This window comes from Cibotium barometz, chromosome 33, assembly GCF_041138505.1.
Source record: "Cibotium barometz isolate CiBa-2024 chromosome 33, ASM4113850v1, whole genome shotgun sequence".
NCBI classification, from domain to species: Eukaryota; Viridiplantae; Streptophyta; class Polypodiopsida; order Cyatheales; family Cibotiaceae; genus Cibotium; species Cibotium barometz.
In genome coordinates this window covers 39910805-39933646 of record NC_141078.1, presented here as the reverse complement: position 1 = coordinate 39933646, position 22842 = coordinate 39910805, and the positions used below count along the sequence as shown (strand labels likewise).

The window sequence follows — 22842 nt, the reverse complement described above, 5'->3', positions numbered from 1 at the left end:
TATGTTTCTTGGCATGGGAGTGAAGCAAGCTCGCATGGCTGCGTGCTCATGGAGCAGATTGTTTTTCTCTTGCTAGAAAGGAACAGTGGGACCTACAGTATGGGCATCTCTATGTTGCCAGATGTTTCATGAGGGAACAGGTAACTAGATGTATGGGAAACAGAATAGGAGTTTCAAAGGGAAACATGCCTAAGGGTTTTCATGTGGAAACAGGTCGTAGGTTTTCTCGAAGAAACATGTTTTTGGGTTTCTCCAGGAGATAGGTCACATGCAGGCAGAAGGTACAGGAGTGGACACATGTTTGGTACATCCTTGCTACTGATAGGACAAGGGACAGGGAATCCATGACAGAGATGGATAGTACCCTTGGATGGTAGAGAGGGTTTGTACAGGTGTGTCGACTGTATGTTATGCTGTGCTGTGATACTCTTCTGAGAGACAGTTTGGGAGTCTGTGTTGTGATACAGGAGCACTGGATGTGTCAGGGTGTGATGTTGTTCATAGTGTGAGAGGCTATGGATGGTTGTGGCAGCCTTGATCATGGGAGAAAGCTTCTGTATGCAGACTCAATGTGAAGAGTCTTTCGATATGAACAATGGCTGGACTTGTTTGTGGATGCCGTGTGGAAAAGAAGCCAGATGCAGGTTCTTTGCAGGCTTCAGGAGTTCTACTGGGACGGCTAAATTACCAGCCTTATATTGTAATCAAAGCTCTTAAAATCAATTAAAGAAATACCGCAAGGGGCGCCACTGCGATTTGGGGCCAATCGGTGTCCGTGTACTATTTGCAGGAGCACTCTAGCTCCCCCTGTTTGTTTTCCTTTTCTAGGTCCTTAATGGTGTTGAAGTGTTTTTATGTGCAAATGTTTGTTCCACCGCCCTTTGGTTTCTGAAGGCCGGTTTACATGGTTCCGTTGCCGGGACACATCGTCGACTTTCTCAAGGAGGCGAGTCCGTGGTTGCTTTGGTTGGGACAATCGCCAACTTTCCTAAGGGGGCAAGCTCGTGGTTGTCTCATGAGAGTCACATCAAAAGCTTCAACATGAGGAAAGTAAAAAGGAAGTGCAGGACACAGTACAGGATTTTGTGTCTTTGCCTATATGAGGTGAAGAGCAAAAGCTGAAGATGAAGCTCAGGAGAAAAGACACCAAGGACAAGAAGTAGTCGGCCAGGAACAAGAAGCAGTTGAAGTGTTATGGTGCAGGAGATGCGTTGAAGGCTATGGCTTTCGACAGTTTGTCACCGGTGGTATCTTCATAGAGGCTTCATGGGTTCGGAAGACAGTTTCTTTCTATGTTTAACAGTGGTGATCTACTATGCTTCATCGGGAACTTGTGCTTATCACTTGGGTGGAGTGCAAGCAGGTTTTGGGTGCCTGAGGATGTATCAGATGAGGCTCAGATGGAAGTGGAGGAACTTGACGAGGTTCTTATTCCTGAGCATATACTGGCACATTAGGTACAAGGTAAAGTTTCCGTCGCTATCCTGTGAAGTTCAAGAGCTGTTCACTGATGGATACGAAGTGGATGGAGGAGGTTCACTGATGGATGCGAAGTGGATGGAGGAGGGTGACTTAGCAGATTCACCTCAGGAGTTGCAGCTTTATCTTGATGCCTATGAGTTGGAGTCGCCTCTTGTTACGACTCATTCAGGTTCAGCAGAGCATAGGTCTGGAGCATTGCCTGATGCTCAAGAGGGGGGTAGCAACTCCGCTCCCTTGTTACAGACAGGCTCATTTGTTATCTAGGAGTCGCTTGGTGACATCTTTGTATTCACCCGAAGGTACTGAGGCTGACAGTACATCTGCTTATGGGACTTCTATGATCTTGTGTTCTAGACACATGAGATGATGGTTGAGTATGGTTCACAGTCGCGCGCACCTGGAACTCTAACTGCAACTATGGATAACTCTATGGAGGGCATAAGTCTTGCGAGCAGTCCTAGAGTTGGTTTGGTTCATGGAAATATGGATCGAACTCTGTTTGTGCATGTATGCATTCACTTTTTGAGGTAGAGGTATTTCTGTATTCTGGTGCCATTGGATCCTGGTACCATTGAGAATACATTGGGAAATACTCTGCATTGTGTCATGTGTTGCATGTATGTTGGTATGATACATCAAGTGCTTTATTATGTTCATGGATGCACCATTGGGTGTAACTCCTGCGGGATAGCCATGAAACATATGTGGGAAAGTACTTACTGGATGTAGTGTTTGGATGCATTGAGTGCTTTCATATGCTCATGTTGTACCTTCAGTCGTGGGTCCTGAGGGATGCCCATGGGCGTAAGGCTTGCGAGCAGCCCTTAGACTGTTACTTTGGAGTAGGTAGAGCATTTTGAGGAGCATATTGTTTGCGAATGCATATGTGTGTCATGCATATGTGTGTCATATGTAGAATGATGCATGGTTTTGTTTTGGCTAACACAGGTAACGTGTTTCCATTTGGTTTTAGACTTTTGCTGAAGGTTCTGAAGGAACAAGCAAGAGGACAGTGTGGCTTATTGTGCAGGATGATTGTTATATCATCCAGATGCATTGGAAGGCCATTGTTTTTGCCATATGGGGTGTCTTTGCTCATAAGATGCTTTACTGTGCCATTGAGTGCAATCGAGGACGCTTGCCATTTTTCAAGAGGGGGGTATGTCATGACCCTGTGTTTTTCTCTGGACAGTATGCAAGTGTGCACGGGGACATGGTGGACAGTGTGAATGGCATCAGGTGGGAGTGAAGATGGAAGCCCATGTGTGGATAATCCCATGTGTGAAAGGGGGCAAAAAGATTTTAGCTTAAAAGGTTTAAAAACCTTTGTAATCATTTATAAAGCCCTTCATTAAAGATAATCATGGCCCTTATGCTATTTTGGGGCCACGTGTGCTTTTTGGGGAAAAGGAGGGGCTGCCAGGCAAAGGAGGCGCCTATCTTTGGTTGCCGTGTGTGCTTCTTTGCTGAGGAGGGCTGGTCGCTTGAAGATACATGTGGGCTGCACACAGGAGAGTTCATGCTGGTCTGTACGACTGTACGGACAGCTGTACGGACAGGACAGAATCTGGCGCTGGACAGTTCTGCTGTAGGCGTGTACAGGCAGCGCTGGACAGAGCAGCGCATGTTCTTCTCTATGCGCAAGGGGCTGGACTGCAGGGCCTAGTCGGTTGCATGGTGGATGCACGTGGGCTGAACTGCAGGTACAAGGCGGCAGCGTGGAAGAGAGGACAGTTGGACAGTGGCTGATCTGAGCGTGGGACTTTCCCCCTTCCTAGTGAAAAGCTGCGCAGATAAGCAGGGCATGAGAGGCTCTTTTGGAAAGAGGGAACTGCAGGAGAAACAAGGGCGTACATGTGGGGACAGCCAGTACCGCTTTCTCTCTCTCTCTCTCTCTCTCTCTCTCTCCCTCTGCTGAAGAGTAGACAAGGGCTGGTTTCTTTGGACACAAAGGTGGACAGGGGCTGGATTTCCATGAACATAGACATCATGTTGATGGCGTTCATCTGATGGAACTTTCAGTTTCTCTTTGCTTTGGATTCGGGACTGTTTTAGGACAGTTTATGGGCTGATTTTGTTTGGTAGCAAATTCAGCTATGTGCTTGGGTTTTTGGCTGCAAGTACAAGGTTATTTGGTTATGTTTCTTGGCATGGGAGTGAAGCAAGCTCGCATGGCTGCGTGCTCATGGAGCAGATTGTTTCTCTTGCTAGAAAGGAACAGTGGGACCTACAGTATGGGCATCTCTATGTTGCCAGATGTTTCATGAGGGAACAGGTAACTAGATGTATGGGAAACAGAACAGGAGTTTCAAAGGGAAACAAGCCTAAGGGTTTTCATGTGGAAACAGGTCGTAGGTTTTCTCGAAGAAACATGTTTTTGGGTTTCTCCAGGAGATAGGGCACATGCAGGCAGAAGGTACAGGAGTGGACACATGTTTGGTACATCCTTGCTACTGATAGGACAAGGGACAGGGAATCCATGACAGAGATGGATAGTACCCTTGGATGGTAGAGAGGGTTTGTACAGGTGTGTCGACTGTATGTTATGCTGTGCTGTGATACTCTTCTGAGAGACAGTTTGGGAGTCTGTGTTGTGATACAGGAGCACTGGATGTGTCAGGGTGTGATGTTGTTCATAGTGTGAGAGGCTATGGATGGTTGTGGCAGCCTTGATCATGGGAGAAAGCTTCTGTATGCAGACTCAATGTGAAGAGTCTTTCGATATGAACAATGGCTGGACTTGTTTGTGGATGCCGTGTGGAAAAGAAGCCAGATGCAGGTTCTTTGCAGGCTTCAGGAGTTCTACTGGGACGGCTGAATTACCAGCCTTATATTGTAATCAAAGCTCTTAAAATCAATTAAAGAAATACCGCAAGGGGCGCCACTGCGATTTGGGGCCAATCGGTGTCCATGTACTATTTGCAGGAGCACTCTAGCTCCCCCTGTTTGTTTTCCTTTTCTAGGTCCTCAATGGTGTTGAAGTGTTTTTATGTGCAAATGTTTGTTCCACCGCCCTTTGGTTTCTGAAGGCCGGTTTACACAATTCTCAACCAAAACTTCTCGAAACTGTCAAAAATACCTTGAAGTGATCGAGCGAAGACCAAAACACGCCCAGAACGCGATCCTAGCACAAAACTTCAGTACAAAGTACTACGTACCACACAAGCCTCTCCAAGTCTACAAAGACAGCTCCTCAATTGAAGATGTGTAGCTCTCGGAGCTACCGAGGGGGTGTTGTAACGTACCTAAATAAGAAGGGGAAGAGATGATGATGCTCTTACCCGTGTACCGCTTGCTTGCTTGCTTGTTCTTGCCTCTTGCTTGCCTCCTTAGCTCTCACATGAACCGGAACTCTGATACCATAAAGAGAATGCGGGGGAGAGGGAGAGCTTGAGTTCCTTGCAAACAAAACACACACACACAAGAGAGTGCAAGATACGAGAGAGATGGATGGCTAAATTTTCTTCTATCTTCTTCTCTTCTCTACTACCACATATCTAAAAGATCAGAGTATATACATAAAGGGAAATTACTCTCCTACAATAACACACAATGGTCGATCTATAGTGTGAACCCGACTATATGAGCTAGCGCTATAACTATGCCATAACTCTAGTACTCCAAAGTGGATGTCACACGTTCCTCTCCGGTGGACAATCCCTTTTGCAGAGGGGGATTGTGGTGGTTCGGGCTTTGGTGGCAACCTTGGTACCTGTGGTGGACACTTTTGTTTCTGAGATTGTGCGTTTTTTTTTCCTAAGGAGAGCCCAAGCTACAGTCCTCGTTGATGCCTTTCCCTCTTGCACCCTCTTACAGCATATTCCCAAGCCCTGTGTGGCTGCCTTTTTCTCTCTATATTAAATCTGCATTTTTTGATCCCCTCTTTTGGTGGCCTCAAGGCTGGAGGTACAGTCGACAGAAGCTTCTACGTTTTTTGCTACAGGAGGATTTTCGGGTGCTATCCAGCCTCTTAGGGCTGCATTTTGGTGGGAGGAAGGGACCTACATCAGCGTTTTCTGATTTGGACAGTTTTTCTTATGAGGTTTGGTCCTATTGGTTGGATCAATGATGACAGCTTCAGATTTGGTTCCCGTACCACTTTCTTGTTATTTCCTAGATGAGGCAGACAAGTTGGATGGTGGTAACTTTCAGTCATGGAAGTTGTAGGTTACTTCTATTCTCACGGAGTATGGTTTGATGGAGTTTCTCTCGTACAAGAATCGTTGCTTGTTTGACCTTGCCTCTGCGGAGGATGTGTGTCAATGGAGAAAGACTAACAACGGACAGATCTATGGCTTTCTCCTCCTGAATTCTCAGGATTCGGTTCTTCGACACTTCATCTATGCTCTTGATGATGCTTCTACTTTCTATGTGCGGCAGTTGCTTTGTGACCTGTATGGTGACGCCAGTGTGATCGGCAGATGGTTTCTGCTTCTAGGTGCTATGCAGCCAGTGATCTTGTGGATACTTCTTTTGGAGATGTTCCTGCAACGAAGGATAGTGGGCTAGTTTTGCTCACTGCATCTGAATTGTTTGTATCTCCTGTTGCCTTGCCTTCACTTTCTGTGCATACTTCTCCTTGCCAGGATGATATCTCTGGTAATGTTTTTGAGGAAGATAGTGGGCTATCCTTGCTCTCACAGCTTCTAAGGGGGATTTGTCTCCTATTGCTTCGCCTCCGACTCTTTCTTCGCAGGATGTGTTGCTGGTCCCTTTGCCTTCTATGGAGGAGCCTGCTTCTATGCTGTGTGATGCTATTGAGGAGGCTACTACTACTTCAGTTACCACTACTGTGAATGTTCCTATTTCCCTTACTCTGTGTGAGGATTGTGTGAGGATTCTGGTTTGTGGTCAGGTGTGTCCGTGACCGTGCCTGGGGCACAATGGTACTTCCAAGGATTGAAGGATTGGGATTTGGATTTGGTTGGGCTTGTGGAGTCCCAACATCAGTTTCCAGAGGGGGCAGTTGAGTTCTTACATCTAGCGATGCCGACCTTCGAGGAGGGTGCTATTGTACAGTATTTGGCTACTCTTGGTACAGAGTTGGAGCAGATGGACTCTATTTCTTTTGAGGGTATTATCTTCTTGGAGCTACAGGCTTCTAGGGATTTCTATGGCACTCTATTTACATTTGGGTTTGGCACCGATATTTGGAGCAGCACAACGTAACCTACATGGTTGTTTTCTTCTACAGGAGCAGTATACCTGGCAGCTTGTTCTGTTACTTTTGTAGCTGAGTTGCTGCGGAGATTGCTTGTGGAGCTTTCCTGGTACCTGTTGTTGCTGCATTCTTTTGTCTTTGACAGAGGACGACTTCTTCGGCTTCTCAGAGTATGTTCAGCATCTGGTGTTGAGAGGGGGCGTTAGCACATTCATCCCTAGTTTCTGCCCATGTTTGGTGTCCTTTTGGTCCCTTTTGCATGGCCCTTGATTGTGGGCTGGCCACCCCTATTTTATATATTTTTCTGGGACTTTTCCCAGCCTGTCAACTAGCTAACTACTGATGTCCAGTCGGCCAGCTCTCCCCACCTATAAATAGGTGGGCTGGCCTCTCATTTTTTCATCTTGCCTTGTCTATCTTTTTCTCCCTCACTTTTGAGACTACTTTTGTCTCTTGCTTGGGACTGTATTGCTTCAGTATATTCAGCATAGTTGCTCCATATCTCTCTCTCTTTTGCACTCTCTATTCAACACACTCTAGTGCTCTTTTGCTTCCGCTCTGTGCACTCTTTCACCAAGAAGGTATCTTCAGGATCAGTTGGAACATCTGCATTAATATGCAGGCTAGTATCCATCACCATTGAATCCTTCTGGATAGTCATGATCCTGCACAAGTATGACTTGAGCCTGTAGCCATTCACCCTCTTGGAATGCCACTGATCATCCAAATCAGCCACCTAATACGAACCATTCTCATATGCATGCAGTACCTTTAAGGGGCCCTCCCATTTGATCTGAAACTTAGTCATCTGGAAGGTATTATCTAGCCTATTGTTGTACCTGAGAGCTAAATCTCCCTCCTTAATGCCTTTTTCTTTGATAGTTTGATTGAAATGTTCAACCCTCAGGCTGCTTAGCTGAATGTAATGATCCGGGGCTTCCTCTCTGGCCAACTGCAATTCTCGGAGATCCAACAGCCTCTCTACATACTCACATAGTTGTCAGGTACGAAACGAAGGTACGAAAAAATGGTACCGGTACGGGACTTCTAAATTTCGAAAAATAAGTTTGATTGCGGTACGGTCCATAGTCACCAGAAACGTTTCGGGGTTTTTGGCGTTTCGGGGTTTTTGGGGTTTCGGTTTTTTTTCTATATAATTTTGCATTGCTTAAGTTCCAAACAATAGGAACTTTTAACATTTTGAGAAACTTTCTTTTTTTTTGAGAAACCAAAAAAATTAGGAGTTTCTAAAACGTTTCTTGCGTTTCGGAGTTTCGGGGTTTCTCACTCCAAAAACGCGTTTTCATGTGACTATGGTACGGTCCACTTAAAAAACACATGGAAAATAGATATTTGTACACTTTTGGCCATACTTTTAGACTTGGCACCATACCCTGAGCCCTCCTTTACTTTTTCAGTACCTGAATCAAATCATGGCACCATACTCTTCTTTACTTTTCATACTTTCAGACTCGGGGGCCGGGGCCATACTTTCAGACTTGGCACCATACCCTCTTGTACTTTTTTAGTACCTGAAACAAATCGCGGCACCATACCCTCCTTTAATTTTCATACTTTCAAACTAGGGACCTCATGCTTTTCCTTTCCTGTGGAGTCCAAACCTCATTTCCAAAGAGAGAGAGAGAGAGAGGGACTCAGGAGAGCCTAGGTAGTAGGCCCTAGAGACTCAGAGAGCTTGAGAGAGAGATGGGGCCCAAGCGACGAGAGAGAGAGAGAGAGAGAGAGAGAGAGAGAGAGAGAGAGCCTAGGTAGTAGATATAGAGAGCTTGAGAGAGGGGGGGAGAGCCTAGGTAGTAGGCCCTAGAGAGCTTGAGAGAGAGAGATGGGGTCCAAGCGGGCTGCCTTGCTGCCTTGGGGGCCTGAGCAAAGGGCGGGTGGGGAGAGTGAGCAAACGACAGCAAACGGCGCAACAGCGAAAAAACGAGAACACCGAGCACAACAGGGCAGCCGGCCTACAGCAGCGAAAACACAACAAGCAAAGGGCGGGTGGGGAAAGGGAGCAAAGGGCGCAACAGGGCGGCCGGCCTACAGCAGCGAAAAAACAACGAGCAAAGGGCGGGTGGGGAAAGGGCGTCGAGCACAACAAAACAAAAAAAAAAACGAGAAAAAATCATCTTTTTTTATCGTACTGTATTGGTAGGTACGAAACATTTAGCGAAACTGTCATGGAAAAAAAAACGTCCCAGACCTCGTACCGTACCTCCGTTTCGTTTCGTACCAGTCTTTACGTCCTTGTGGTGCAGTACGCATCCCACAAACAACTATGCATACTCATCCCGGCCACTTCCTTGATGCTTCTGCAAACTAGGTATATCTACCTCAATAGGCATCATGGCTTCTTTCCCAAATACAAGATGATAAGGTGAGAAATTAGTGGCTGATCTGACTGCTGTCCCATAAGCCTACAAAGCTGAAGATACATGCAGATCCCACTACTTGGGATCCAAACATTTGATCAACATAGTGCACAGTTCTTCATTAAACCTCTCTACTAGCCCATTGCACTGAGGGTAATATGGAGTGGAATACCTGTGTGTAATATGTAATCTCTGCATCAGTTCTTCTAGTACCTCTCCTCTGAATCCTGGCCCCTGATCAGTCAGTAGCTCCAAAGGCATGCCAAACCTGGCACATACGTCCTCAGACACAAACTTGGCTACCTCTTTAGCAGTTATGTTTCTCACACCTGGCTTCAGTCCATCTTGTGAGATAATCCACTCGAGTCAATATGTAAGTCTTACCCCTAGCAGTAGTGGGCAAAGGACCAATGGCATCCAATCCCCACTTTTCAAAAGCTCCATAGGACACAATGCTCTTCCTCAGTTCATATTGCAAAACTCTTTTGCCTTGCTTTTGACAGGGCTCACAACTCCTGCGCCAATGGTATACATCCCTCCTCAAGCTGCCTAGGCCAAACATATCCAACTGTCAAGATTTTCTTGAGTGTTAGCTTCAAGGTAAAATGTCCCCCACACACACCTTCATGGCAGGAGGCCAAAATGGCAAAAATCTCCTCCATGTTAGGAACTCTCCTCAAAATCAAGTCCTTTCCCTTCATATATAGCTGATCATTCATAATGATATACTACAAGGCTTTCCTTATGAATCCATACTTCTGCCTCTTGGATATACCTGAAGGTGCATGGCCTATATGTAAAAAAGCTTCTATCTCTTACAAGTTCTCTCTTCCAGCATAACTGGGATGGGCAACAGTATTGGCATGTACATCCAAGTCCTTGCCCAACTCCCCTTTTGACAGTGCATTGGTAGCCTGATTCAACCCCATCTTTACATGTTGAATTTGCACTTCTTGGAATCTGTGCATCATCCTTTTTATCTGGAAACTCCACTCCTTTAGTTTGGGGTTTTTGGCCTTCCAAATAGCTTGAAGCTGCCTAATAACCAGCAGGCTGTCCCCTTTGATGATGAGCCTATTGATCCCTTTCTTTATGCACTGTTGAAGTCCATATTCCAAGGTTGCATACTCAGTTTAATTGCTGGTCTATACCTGCAGCTTAATCCCCTCTTTAAAAACCTCTTTGCCCCCTGGATCCAATAGAACAATGCCTCCACTTGCCATTCCTGAGCTCCTCTTGAAAGCCCCATCAAAGAACGAAGTATAAGCATTTGGCAGCCCTATTTCTGGGTCCTTCCATTGGTCACTTTCTTCTCTGCTATTGTCTCCTCCTTCAATACCACAGGGTTCTGCCTATATGTCAAGATGTCAGCCAATGTAGCTCTGGTGTTGTCCTCCACTATACAGGTAAATTGAAACTCCTGCAATTTTCTCTATATATATATATACCTAGATGAATCCAGGAACATGCCCAAATTCACCTTTTAGGAATGTGCATGTTATATACTCATGGTAGTCAACCCACAAGACTATATAACTATCAACTCCATTATGCATAGTATGGACTAGATACTACGACATCCCCCCTAACATCATCAGTGCCCAATAGTGGGTGTAGAACTCTGTATCAAGATATGCTCTCACACGCGCACTCCACACACACACACACACACACATAAGAGCATATATTCACACAAAGCCCTTCGTACTGAGTTTCTGTCAAACCTCTAGAGATGCCGGGCAGACTCAGCCACAATGAAGCCTAGCACTAAGGGAAGTAGCAAATAGAAAGAATTAGTACAGCAAATAAGTAGTTGATAGGGCAAATGCACCGCTAAGGATAGAAAGAATTAGCACAATATCAACTGGCCGCAACTCGGACGAAAACCTCACAATGTGAAATTTGCATGTCCGCTAATACGGCTGAATTATATACCGAGATGAATCTAGGAACATGCCCAAATTCACCTTTTAGGAACGTGCATGTTATATACTCATGGTAGTCAACCCACAAGACTATATAACTATCAACTCCATTATGCATAGTATGGACTAGATACTACGACATCCCCACTAACGTCATCAGTGCCCAATAGTGGGTGTAGAACTTTGTATCAAGATATGCTCTCACACGCGCACTCCACACACACACACACACATAAGAGCATATATTCACACACAGCCCTTCGTACTGAGTTTCTGTCAAACCTCCGGAGATGCAGGCCAGACTCAGCCACAATGAAGCCTAGCACTAAGGGAAGTAGCAAATAGAAAGAATTAGTACAGCAAATAAGTAGTTGATAGGGTAAATGCACCGCTAAGGATAGAAAGAATTAGCACAATATCAACTGGCCGCAACTCGGACGAAAACTTCACAATGTGAAATATGCATGTCCGCTAATACAGCTGAATTATATACCTAGATGAATCCAGGAACATGCCCAAATTCACCTTTTAGGAACGTGCATGTTATATACTAATGGTAGTCAACCCAAAAGACTATATAACTATCAATTCCATTATACATAGTATGGACTAGATACTATGACATCCCCACTAACGTCATCAGTGCCCAATAGTGGGTGTAGAACTCTGTACCAAGATCTGCTCTCACACGCGCACTCCACACACACACACACACATAAGAGCATATATTCACACAAAGCCCTTTGTACTAAGTTTCTGTCAAACCTCTGGAGATGCAGGACAGACTCAACCACAATGAAGCCTAGCACTAAGGGAAGTAGCAAATAGAAAGAATTAGTAAAACAAATAAGTAGTTGATAGGGCAAATGCACCGCTAAGAATAGAAAGAATTAGCACAATATCAACTGGCCGCAACTCGGATGAAAACTTCACAATGTGAAATCTGCATGTCCGCTAATACAGCTGAATTATATACCTAGATGAATCCAGGAACATGCCCGAATTCACCTTTTAGGAAAACGTGCATGTTATATACTCATGGTAGTCAACCCACAAGACTATATAACTATCAACTCCATTATGCATAGTATGGACTAGATACTACAACATCCCCACTAACGTCTATTGACCATTTGGATAACCTCTTGGAAGGGATATCAGATTGGATATGAGGGAGAAGAGAGTAATGGGTCAAGATGGTGAATGGCTTAGGAAGCAGATAGAGCCTAAATCTTCTAAGAGCAAAAATAACAGCAACCATGACCTGCTCTACCTCTGAATATGTCCTCTCCCCTTGTGTTTTAGTCTTGCTGGCAAAGTACACAGGCCTCATGTATGAATGCTCTTTCCCCTATTGCAACAACACTGCACCCATAGCATCTTCACCCACACTTGGGTTCACAAAAAACTATGTCCCAATCAGGAGGCATAATCACTAGTAGGGTACTCATAATAAAGCCTCTTCCTCCTTGTTCTGCCAACTAAAAGGATCCCTCTAGGATGCCTGCTGCAAAGGATACAGAGCTTGGGACAAAAGGAAAATAAACCTAGCAAGATACCCCACCTTATGGGTGAAGGTTAGCAACTGCTTCACATCCTGGGGAGCCTCCAATGGCAGCAAAGCTTTAACCTTTTTTGGATCAGCCTCAATCCCATTCTAAAATACTACATGGCCAAGAAGAGAAACCTTGGCGACACTTGTCTGAATTCAATTGACATCAAAAATCGTCAATTCTCCTCAGAACTAGTTCCAATGAACCCTCCTACCACTATAGATGCAAAAGTCATCAATAAAAACCTTGATGAAAGATCCCAGATAAGGCTCAAACACCAGGTTCATGAACCTCTAAAAAGTTGCATTTGTCAGCCCAAAGGGCATGACCTTTTAGGCAAAGCATCCCCATGGAGTGACGAAAGTAGTTTTTCTTTGGTCCTCTGGAGCAATAGAAATCTGAAAATACCCTAAATACTCATCACACACACTGTATCTCTCATGTCCAGATAGTGATCTCTTTTAGTCACCGCATTCAGGGGTTTGAAATCCACACACCCCCTCCATTTGCCATTCTTTTTTGAAGTAATGACCACTAGGGAAGCCCACTCAGAGTTATCCACAGGGAAAATAAAACCTGCCTTTAACAGTTTATCTATCTCTTCTTTCAGCACTTGCTACTGTATGATTCCCAACCTCCTCAACCTCTAGACTTTGTCTTGGCTCCTAGCTTCAACTGGATTTGATGTTGTACTACAGATACTCCTCTAACCTATGTATAAGAAGAGAAACAAATCTGAAAATTTCTACAGCATGCCCATATACTCTCCTTCTCTGCCTCAGTCGGGTCCTTGGCCAACATGTTTTGCAAAACCTCTTCCCTACTTGGCTTCACTTCAGTTTCAGATTTTAGCCTCTTTCCTTCCTCTGCATATAGCTGCACAGACGAGCACAAAAGATCTAAATCTGGCTCCAGTATTTGGACCTCTTCCCCATCATCTTCTGAGCTAATTTCCTCAATTTTTGAGTCTTTTGCAGAGCTTGTTTCCTCATCCTCTTCTGATGTACTATTGTCCTGAATCAGCTCCCTTCCCTTGGCCATATCATACCTAATCTGCCCCCTTACAGGCTTGTCCAACCCCAAAATCAAATGCCCTCACCACCAGTCTTGTCCTGCAAGAACAGGTGGGTGCTTTACTCCCAGGGAGTTGTCCCACCTTCCCCACAAGTCTTCAAAATGATCTACAAACCTGTCAAAAACATCAGATAAATTACGCTTTAAGTTTTCAATCTCCTGCCATAAGGCATCAAGGGATTCACTCTGCTTGTAGTGTTGCACCAAAGCCACCTTAATATCCTCATATGTCTGCCCCTAGGTTGGCTGGGCTCTCCATGCCAACAACCATCTTTTAGCATCACCTTTCAGCAACATAGTCAGCAAAGTCAGCTTATCATCATCCCTCTCCTTACCAAAGGTGAAGGCTATAAGTACCATCCCTGCCAAGAATTCTTCTGGATCTTCACCAGCATGACCATGAAACACAGGCTAGGTCATCATAGCAGCCATCTCAACTGCTGAGAACTTTTCTAAGCCTGCAAATAATCTGAAGGGTGCTTCAAAGCCCTCCTCAGTGGGGGCACCAAAACAATGATGCGTCGAGGGAGTCTTCCTCTATAGCTCGTCCCAACACACCACCATAGGGAGGACACTATATGCTAGCACCACAACACCAGCAAAACATATATCATAGACACACTCTATCTAAATCGAAATTGCACATACATGTGATGGTTCTGGGTGATGGCCTCTATATCACCACCAGCAACCACACAAGAAGAATATATACCGAAATCAAATGTGGGGAACACCAAAATCACAACTCTAAGGCACTTTACAACTCTGTTGATATCCTCTACAGTCTTGCTGACTCAAATTGACACCTGAACACTCTCTAACTGACTCAACTCACTCCTCTAATTGTCCTCTCAGGTCAGACCTGACCTACCACAGCTATGATCTTCACTCCTAACTCTTCAGCTGACCTCCTCTAACAACCAGCTGACCAAAAAAGCTCTCAGCTAACACTCAGCTTTTCAATTGCTAACTGTAACCTGAATTAGATACCTGCTGTGCTGACCCCAGTCAGATATATGTCCTCCAAGTTACCAAATTGTCATCCATAACTAATCCGACATGAACCAAATTCATCCAGAACAGAACCACCTAGCAAAAACATCATCATTCCATATACAACATATTCATATCCAAATCCTTTGCTATCTTCACACATGCACCCCAAAAAAAAAAAAGCATCTCAACGACCCTGAGACATGGGCTCAAGCAAAAGGAAAATAAAACACAGAAAGGGGAAAATCTTCACAGATGCATCCCAACATCAATCTTCAGAGATTCATCTTCATTTGAACACCTTCCAGCTTCAATGGTTGAAATATGCAACCACTTCCACATGTCTCCATCTTCAAGCACAGAAAGGAACAACTGAGCAAAGCACTAGATTGATAAACCCAAGCCTCCTCACACTACTCCCGTGTCTTCTTCCACAAAAAACACTGTTCTAACAAGCTTTCACAGAGCTTCTTCAAAATCTTGGATCTTCTAACCTCTCTCACGGCTGCTCCTACAATAGCAAAAGCTCCTCCTTTTCTAGGAAATTACAATGATCAGCTCAGCTCCTAGCCTCTCCTTTTCTTAACTAAAATTGGCAAAAGTTAGCTTTATTTAAGGGTGGACATGCAAAAGCCTCTTATTTCTATGGTTCTAATCATACCCAATGGGCTTATTCTCATTTCTGAGGTTTGGGCAAGCACATGTCTTGGGCACCAGAGCCTCGACACTAAAAAACCTATCAACGTTACACGTAACACCTCTTGAGAGACCCGAGAATCACCACATTGATTTGGTGCCGGGTAGTCCCCCACCAAATAGACCCGCATATGGAGTAAGCAGAGCAAAGCAAGAAGCGATCATGAAACAGGTGATCGAATTGTTGGACCAAGGCTTGGTTCAGCGAAGCTCTTCACCATATTGTTCACCTATCTTGCCAAAAGAAGGATGGTTCCTTCCGCAGTGTGTGGATTACCAGGCTTTAAACAAGCTTACCCTTAAACCAGTTTCCAATCCCATGCATAGATGACATACAGTGCATGCCTCCATGGGAAAGGCCCTTGCCGACAAGCATAGAAGAGAGGTAGACATCAAAGAGAATGATTGGATATTGTTGAAATTTGAGAAAGCAAGACTTCGTAAGAGGTCATGAAAGAAGGGAGCATGCCCTAAGCTCTCTACTAGGTATTACGAACCTTTAAGGTGATCAAGTAGATCAATGAGGTTGCTTTCTGGCTTGCATTGCCTCATCATTGGAGGATTCACAATGCCTTTCATGCGAGTCTATTGTGGAAGTATGTGGGGTCACAGCCAGAAGAGTCTATCAAAGAAGAGCCGCCAGAGGTTGATGAGCTGGAGGAAGTTCTTCACCCTAAGAAAATTATGTTTCACAAGAAGAGAAAGCTACTTGGTGGTAAGCTTTCCAAGCAATACCTTGTGAAGTTCAAAAATGACTTGCCTATCGACGTGAAATGGGTTGATAAATACTACTAAAAAGATTACCCACAACTTCTTCAGGTGTATTTGGAGGCTTTTCAGTTGAGGACAACTATTTAGAAGCCGAGGGGGATGTCACCATTTGGCCGCCCAAGTGGATCTCCCCTATTTCATGCCAAAGTACGAGAGGCCAGGGAGCTTCATGTCGCCCATACTGAGGCCAAGATACGTGTCACCTATAGGAGGCCAGGCTTCATGTCATCCGTAGTGTGGCCAGAATGTGGAAGCCACTATCATGGATCCCAATTTAGGTTAACCCCTGAGCCACTTTCCATGCTCGGGAAGACCTGCTATTTACAGGTTCCAGGAACAAGAGATATATCACGCATCTCAGCTTACTTGACTCTACCTTCGCATGACTTGTTTTCATGTGACTGCCTGCTATGACATGTCTAGTTCATGGGCAAGGGACACCAACCCATGAACCATGCGAGTGCCCTATATGTTTACATGGTTTGTGACATGTGAACAGGTGGTAAGTATTCATTTAAACCCTTGTTTCTTATTGTAAAGGTTATACAACCTTTACTATTCACATTCAGGCCACTGGCCATTGGCCAGTGCCCGGGACCCAAGGGATGCAAGTTAGGGCAGCCCAACCTGCGGACACCTTTTTGACCATGTAAACACACGTGTGTGTGTGTGTACACTAAAAGGAGGTGCTCAACTTAGTTTGAGGTGGGCTGTGCCATATGGCACACAGGGGTTGGACCCCTCCACCTCCTGCCCACCTTCCATGCACATAATTGCCTCTCTCTCTTTCACTCATTGGAGGCTGGCGCACCTGGCTTCTCCATCTGAAAATCCACATTCACAAGTGTTCCCCCTTGCTGCTGTACAGCTACCGTACTGTTGTACCCAAGTCCCGACTGCATCACCTAGACTTGCTGTTCCCGACTGCAGTACTGTACCTGAACTGTACCTGACTGCTGTAATGTACCTTCTGTACTCGACTACACCACATATACCTGCTGTACCATACTGCTCCTGTACCTTCTGTACCCGACTGCTGTACTTTGCTGAAAATCCTACTGTACCTGCTGTACAGTCCACTTTACCCGCAGTACTTGCTGGAAACCCTACTGTACATGCTGTACAGTGCACTGTACCAGTTGTACTCTGCTGAAAAACCTACCGTACCTGCCGTGCTTACAGTAGTACTTGCTGCACCAGGCATGCTTGCTGTGAACCAGCTCCAAGTGTACCTGTTTGAGTACCTGCTATTGAAACCGCATACTAGTACCTGTTCATGTGCATGTACTTGTTTGTGTTCTCTGTGAGGGTGAGTCAGGCTCTAGTATGAGAGCGCCTCTTCATGTGTGGTTTCAGAACGACAGTTTCGTGTTCACTCCCCTCCAAGTGTGTGAGACTGGTGCCCAGGTTATTTTGACTCTTTCAATGAGTCTGGCTTCGACAAACTACTCTGACACACTCTTGTTTGGGTAACTTGTCTTCAAATTTGCATTGGATTATTTGGCTGGAAAGCCGTTGGAATCTTGTACACAGGGGTGGGAGTTGGGGGGGTCGGCCCATTCACAGCCCTAGTGGTGGTGAACTGTGCAATGCTTGTCTCTTGCAGATTACCTTGTACAATGATGTATCTTTCAGTCGTTTTGTGCATTGTGGCTATTACATTTAAGTGTTGACGCACAATGCACATATTGTTCACGAGGCAGTACCCAGGGATGTTCATTGTTCACACCTAGCTGGTGTAGTTACACAATTGTCAAGGGGTGGCGTCTACATGAGGGGATTGAGGAGATTGCCCATCACCAATGCAGAGCTTCTTCCAGTTAGGATTATAGCCCGACATGGAAGTAATGGTTTGTGCATAGCGTTTTTGATGATCTCACTGTACAGAGGCCATTGAGGGGACGCAGACTTTCCACATTCAGGTACCATCGGTTATTTGGTCAGATATTGTGCATACCCTAGAATAAGATTCAGGGGCCTTCCATGACTACCCACTACAGATTAGAGATCTTAATGCATATTCGGAGAGAAAGCCTTTCTTGTTTGATAGAGCCTCTGGTATTCCGTGGAACTGTCACATTCCTGATTGGCTCCAACAGAGTATCCTTGGACCTCCGATTTATACACTATAGAAATTCCCTTTTTTTTAAGAAAAAGAAAAACCCATCGATGTACTCAAGACCGTACTACAGCATCCACAGCTTTTGCTAGACCTGCAGGACACTGACATAGCAAAATAGCCATACGCAAAGAAGTAGGCCCCATGACATTACTTGAGGAGCAAACACCACAACCACATGGCAAAACTGGGCAACTGGGAGGTTCAGAAGCCTAAGGAAAATTCGACTCTCTCTCATCTATTCTTAAGCTAAGTAAACATTGGAAACCCTCCTGCAATATGATATCGTCTCTTGCATGGACACAAAGCAAAACAATGTTCAAAAAAAAAGGAAGAAATTTTAAACTTACCTTTCAAAAGCACGGACAATCTCACCAAACGATGGTCGCTTCCTATAATCGTACTCAAAACAGCCCCTGATAACATTTTTGATAGTCGGGGGGAGGTCGTTTGGGATTTTGGGCTTCTCCCGCTTCATTACAACAAGAGAAAATATCTCCTCGGGAGAGCAGTGGTGCCAAGGCTTTGCTCCTGTGAACATTTCAATAATACTGCAAGCAAAGCCCCACGAATCTGTCTCGAAAGAGAGGGGGCCACGGACATCAGGACTCCATTGCTCAGGCGCCATGTAGTTAGGGGTGCCCAACCACACAGCCACCTCGTTATCAGAAAACGAACTGCCCAAAAGCAGCAACGGGATGCCGAACTCTCCCAGAATCGCCTTATCCTGGTCATCCAATAGGAAGTTGCAGGGCTTTAGGTTGAGTGCCATGATCCCGACAGAGTGAAGCTCCAATACATCAAGAGCCAAGTCCAAACCATATCTATGCGCCAATAAAAGAAAACCCCATCATAATCTCCCATTTGTAAACATTTGCATCCATAAAAGGTCTTTTCAAAATTAAAGCAAATAAGCTCACCTTAACACGTCTGCCAATGGAATCCGATTCTCTTTGAGACGAGCCATCTTATCCCCTATGGAGCCCTCGTAAAACTTTGTAATGAGGCAAACCTGGTCAAAACCAAATGGACAACACCAGAGAACGAACATGAGCTGAAGCATCCAAAAGAAATTAGCCCCATTCTGCCCACGACAAGCCTGGTAGTGAGGAATAAGAGGTCCCAAGGCAGGGATCAAAGTTTTATACTGTCCCCAGGGTGCCAAGGCAGGGAAAGTTCCATACCCTCCCCAGGGTCCCAGAGCAGGGATCAGAGTTCCATAGCCTCCCAAGACCTACACCCAGAATGCTCTCTCTCTCTCTCTCTCTCTCTCTCTCTCTCTCTCTCTCTCTCCAAGGCACCAAGCTGTGGCTAGCAGACGAGCTTACACCTATGCAGCTCAAAAACAAAAGTGCAGACCTTGCTGAAGTTTGAGAAGCCCGCCAAGCTGGAAAGTGGGCTGTCTACCACGAAGGAAGAGCAATAATTGAAGACTTCCGGAAGCCTAAACCCCACTAACTAGCTCTCTCCTACGTACCACAAGCATTCATATTACACATGGTAGTTGACCCTCAGCTTTTTATTTTTATTTTCAATGTTCGCGCTTATGCGCACTTGCACCTAAGTGCACCCCAAAGTGGATTGTAGTGATTGTGATGTCATGTCTTTTGGTCCCAAGGCATTCCGCGGACGTTAATATGACTTTCTTCTCTCTCTCTCTTAAGAGTCTTAAGAGTTCATTTTGAGTTATTTTTTTTTCAGTTTTATGCCTCTTTGGCATCGATACCCAGAGTGGAATGTAAATGGATGTACCTAATCTGTCCCATAGGTCGGATTCAGCCTCCCGTGGACGTTAATATAACTTTCTTTCTTTCTTTCTTTCTTTCTCTCTCCCCCCACACAGTGATTATACCATAGGTGGTACCTTACATTCAGGATATGAACCAGTTGGCTAGTTTTTGTACTAGGATGGTGATCTTCATGGTCACTATATGATCACTATTGTGCATATAGCTAATTGTTTTATTTTCTTCACTTTTTCCATCCAGTTACCTGAAGGAACTAATGTAACTCATTTTGGTCTCACAGACCTTTTGGGTCTTTTACAGAGGTTTGATATAACCTCTCTCTCTCTCTCTCTCTCTCACACACACACACACACAATTTCATATGTGTATATATGCCAACTGTGTGTACACTTACATATGTTATGCATGTGTTCACTTATGTACATGCAGTAATTTAGCTGTACCTGTGTGTAGACACACGCACTATATGAGTGCATGCACGTGTGAGCGCCCACATGTAGCATTCAAAAAAGGACATTAGACCCATTATAGTGGGTGTCAACTAATTCACCCATCCATTACCCCTGATGAGTCCCATAGGCATGGTTATTATGTAAAAGCACTCAAGTTCTAAACCTTGATGAATTTTTGTATATTAGGTAAAACTTCATACTCAAAAGTTTTAGGGAGAGAATGTGCACCTTATCATTTTTTCTAGAAATGCCTCGTGGCCAGCTCACTCGTTTGAGGCTATGACACCTTTGAAAGATGTGATAAAATTTTGAGAGCAAATCCGGTACTCGCTCATCATTCACAAAAGAGAGAATCTTTGCAGCAACCTCATGGAACTCATCAAAATCTTCATTGGAACTATGAAGGGTAGCAAGCCAGACATCCCCAAAAGGACCCCTACCAATCCTGTGCTTAAGGTTGATATCTTCTGGTTTAATCCATGGAGTGGAATGTGTGGATTCCACAACCGCCATCCGTGTTGCGCGTGTAGCATCGTTGTCAAAAATCTCATAATCTTCTAAATCTCCACTGTCGGTTTTGTCCCCCATTGTGGCACCTTAACTACCTGACATGTGAGACACCACAGTTTTTTCTCAAAGCATGTTAGATCCTCGTTCATATATGTATAAGAACAAAAGACTGCAACCTTAACTCAAAGGTGTCCACCACGACAATTCACATCATCCATCAAACTCAAAGCAAGAGTGGCAACCATAACAGTTCACACCAGTACAGGGTAAGTGTAACCTATAGCCTGTTGGTCCCCCTCCAAAATGGAAGGACTGCAAAGAAAGACAGCTTGGCAAACTCTGCTGCTTTTATGAGGAGTAGCAATATTGGGAAAAAGGGGTCGATCTAGTCGACCTGGAGATTCCAACTCTGTCCATTTGGCTTGCTTTGCATGCTCTGATACTGCAATCACATTGGTCATAATCGATGCCACACTGTTATCCCAGAGGTTAAAAAGTGTTAAAGACCAGGGGTACTCAAAAACTTTACTGCCAAGGAAAGGGATGAAAGGCTGGGCCCACCCAGGGCTTTGTTTCTGATGCCCTCACCCTGCTTGCTTCGTAGAGCAGGTTGCATTACATCTCAAGGAGATAGTCACACAACATGAAGTTTCTGAAGCTCTTATGTGAATGGCATAACCATGAAATCATTCAGCAAGCAGTGCCATTTCTGAACGGTGATGGTGGGTGAAGCACCACACAAGAAGCCTACTATTACCTATTACAGCAGTATGGACTCCACTCCTGTGCTCCATGCACTAGTGAATCCAGTTCAATAATCATGCAAGGTGTCATACAGTTGATCAATAAGGCTGTTTTATCATGAGCACAATGAGGATGACTATGTGCACTCGGCATTTCAGGATCCTCCAGTAAAACCTGGCTATGGCTGATAAATGTCAAACTCACCCTTTGGATCAACCCACCCAACAGATATTTTTTTTTCCTGTCAAACATATGCATATATGCATGTGTATGTGAGGGTCAAGACATACATGCATGTGTGTACATATATATGTAAACATACATGTACGGACAAACTGAACATGTATCGGTATGTGTGCACACCTAAGTATATTCACATATACACACATACATGAGTGTGCGTGGTGTGTGTATTGATACAAAACCTGCAGAATTGATGCCCTGCGTCTATAATTAATCTCCCTTGACCAAATGGGTCCCCAAAAGAAATCTCGTACTTAATAAATTGGCAACTGGTATCCAAGAAATCAGAATTAATGGATCAACAGAAAAAATAGATCATCTTTTGCTTGCAACCAAAAAAAAAAGGGAGAAAAATTTAAACTCACTTTGCTTAAAAGTCCAGGCTCCTAGAGCTCCTCAAAACCCAAGTTTAATCGACGAATTGTGATGTGGGTTGGCATTAGTCGCTGCTAATTACAAGAGATTAGAAGAGAGGGCCAGCTATGGGCATCAATCTGTGCGATGTTTAAAGTGGGCACTGGGTATATGAGTGCACCTGCTGTGCGAGGAAAAACAAGTTGTTTACGAAAAGTAACGAACAAAAATACAAATATTATTATTATTATTATTTTCTTTGCAGACCACGGCCATTTAAAAAATAACGGAAATTGGCCCCCCAAAAAAAAAGAACAAAACCACAAATTTACAGGCAGATTTGGTAGGCGGTTTGCTGGCGCTGGGGAACCACTGACCGCAGCTATATTTGGACGCCAGCGGTTTTGCTACCAGATTTAGAGGGTAATTTAGCTGCGGTTTTGCTACCAGATTTAGAGGATAATTTAGCGGCTCGGAGGAACGAGGCACTGTTTTGGGGATTCTTAACCAGCCAACATTTTATTTTAGAGGCATTATAAAAATATATTTTGTGCCGGCAGCGACCGGCTGTAGCCAGCGACTAAAGGGGCGACCGGATAACCCGGTGGCTGGCCCTTACATTATTTGATTGCGCCTTGC

The 22842-nt window shown here is 44.7% G+C and overlaps 1 protein-coding gene across 3 annotated transcripts in view; it reads right to left on the bottom strand.

The window, feature by feature from the left end:
• LOC147619559 (protein KINASE OF THE OUTER CHLOROPLAST MEMBRANE 1-like) overlaps window positions 1-22448 on the bottom strand; it is a 34991-nt gene extending 12543 nt beyond the window's left edge. Inside the window, exons 1-5 of one of the 3 annotated variants that reach the window (XM_086773235.1) lie at window positions 22215-22387; window positions 21140-21304; window positions 20581-20957; window positions 19073-19164; window positions 18503-18976 (exon numbers count right to left, since the gene is read on the bottom strand). In XM_086773235.1, coding sequence (XP_086629361.1) covers window positions 18503-18976; window positions 19073-19164; window positions 20581-20940 — 926 coding nt within the window. In that variant the 5' untranslated portion in view covers window positions 20941-20957; window positions 21140-21304; window positions 22215-22387. Of the gene's footprint in view, window positions 1-18502; window positions 18977-19072; window positions 19165-20580; window positions 20958-21139; window positions 21305-22214 lie in introns of all 3 variants that reach the window. The other 2 variants (XM_086773234.1, XM_086773233.1) reach the window with 2 other exon arrangements.
• Window positions 22449-22842: the final 394 nt, after the last annotated feature.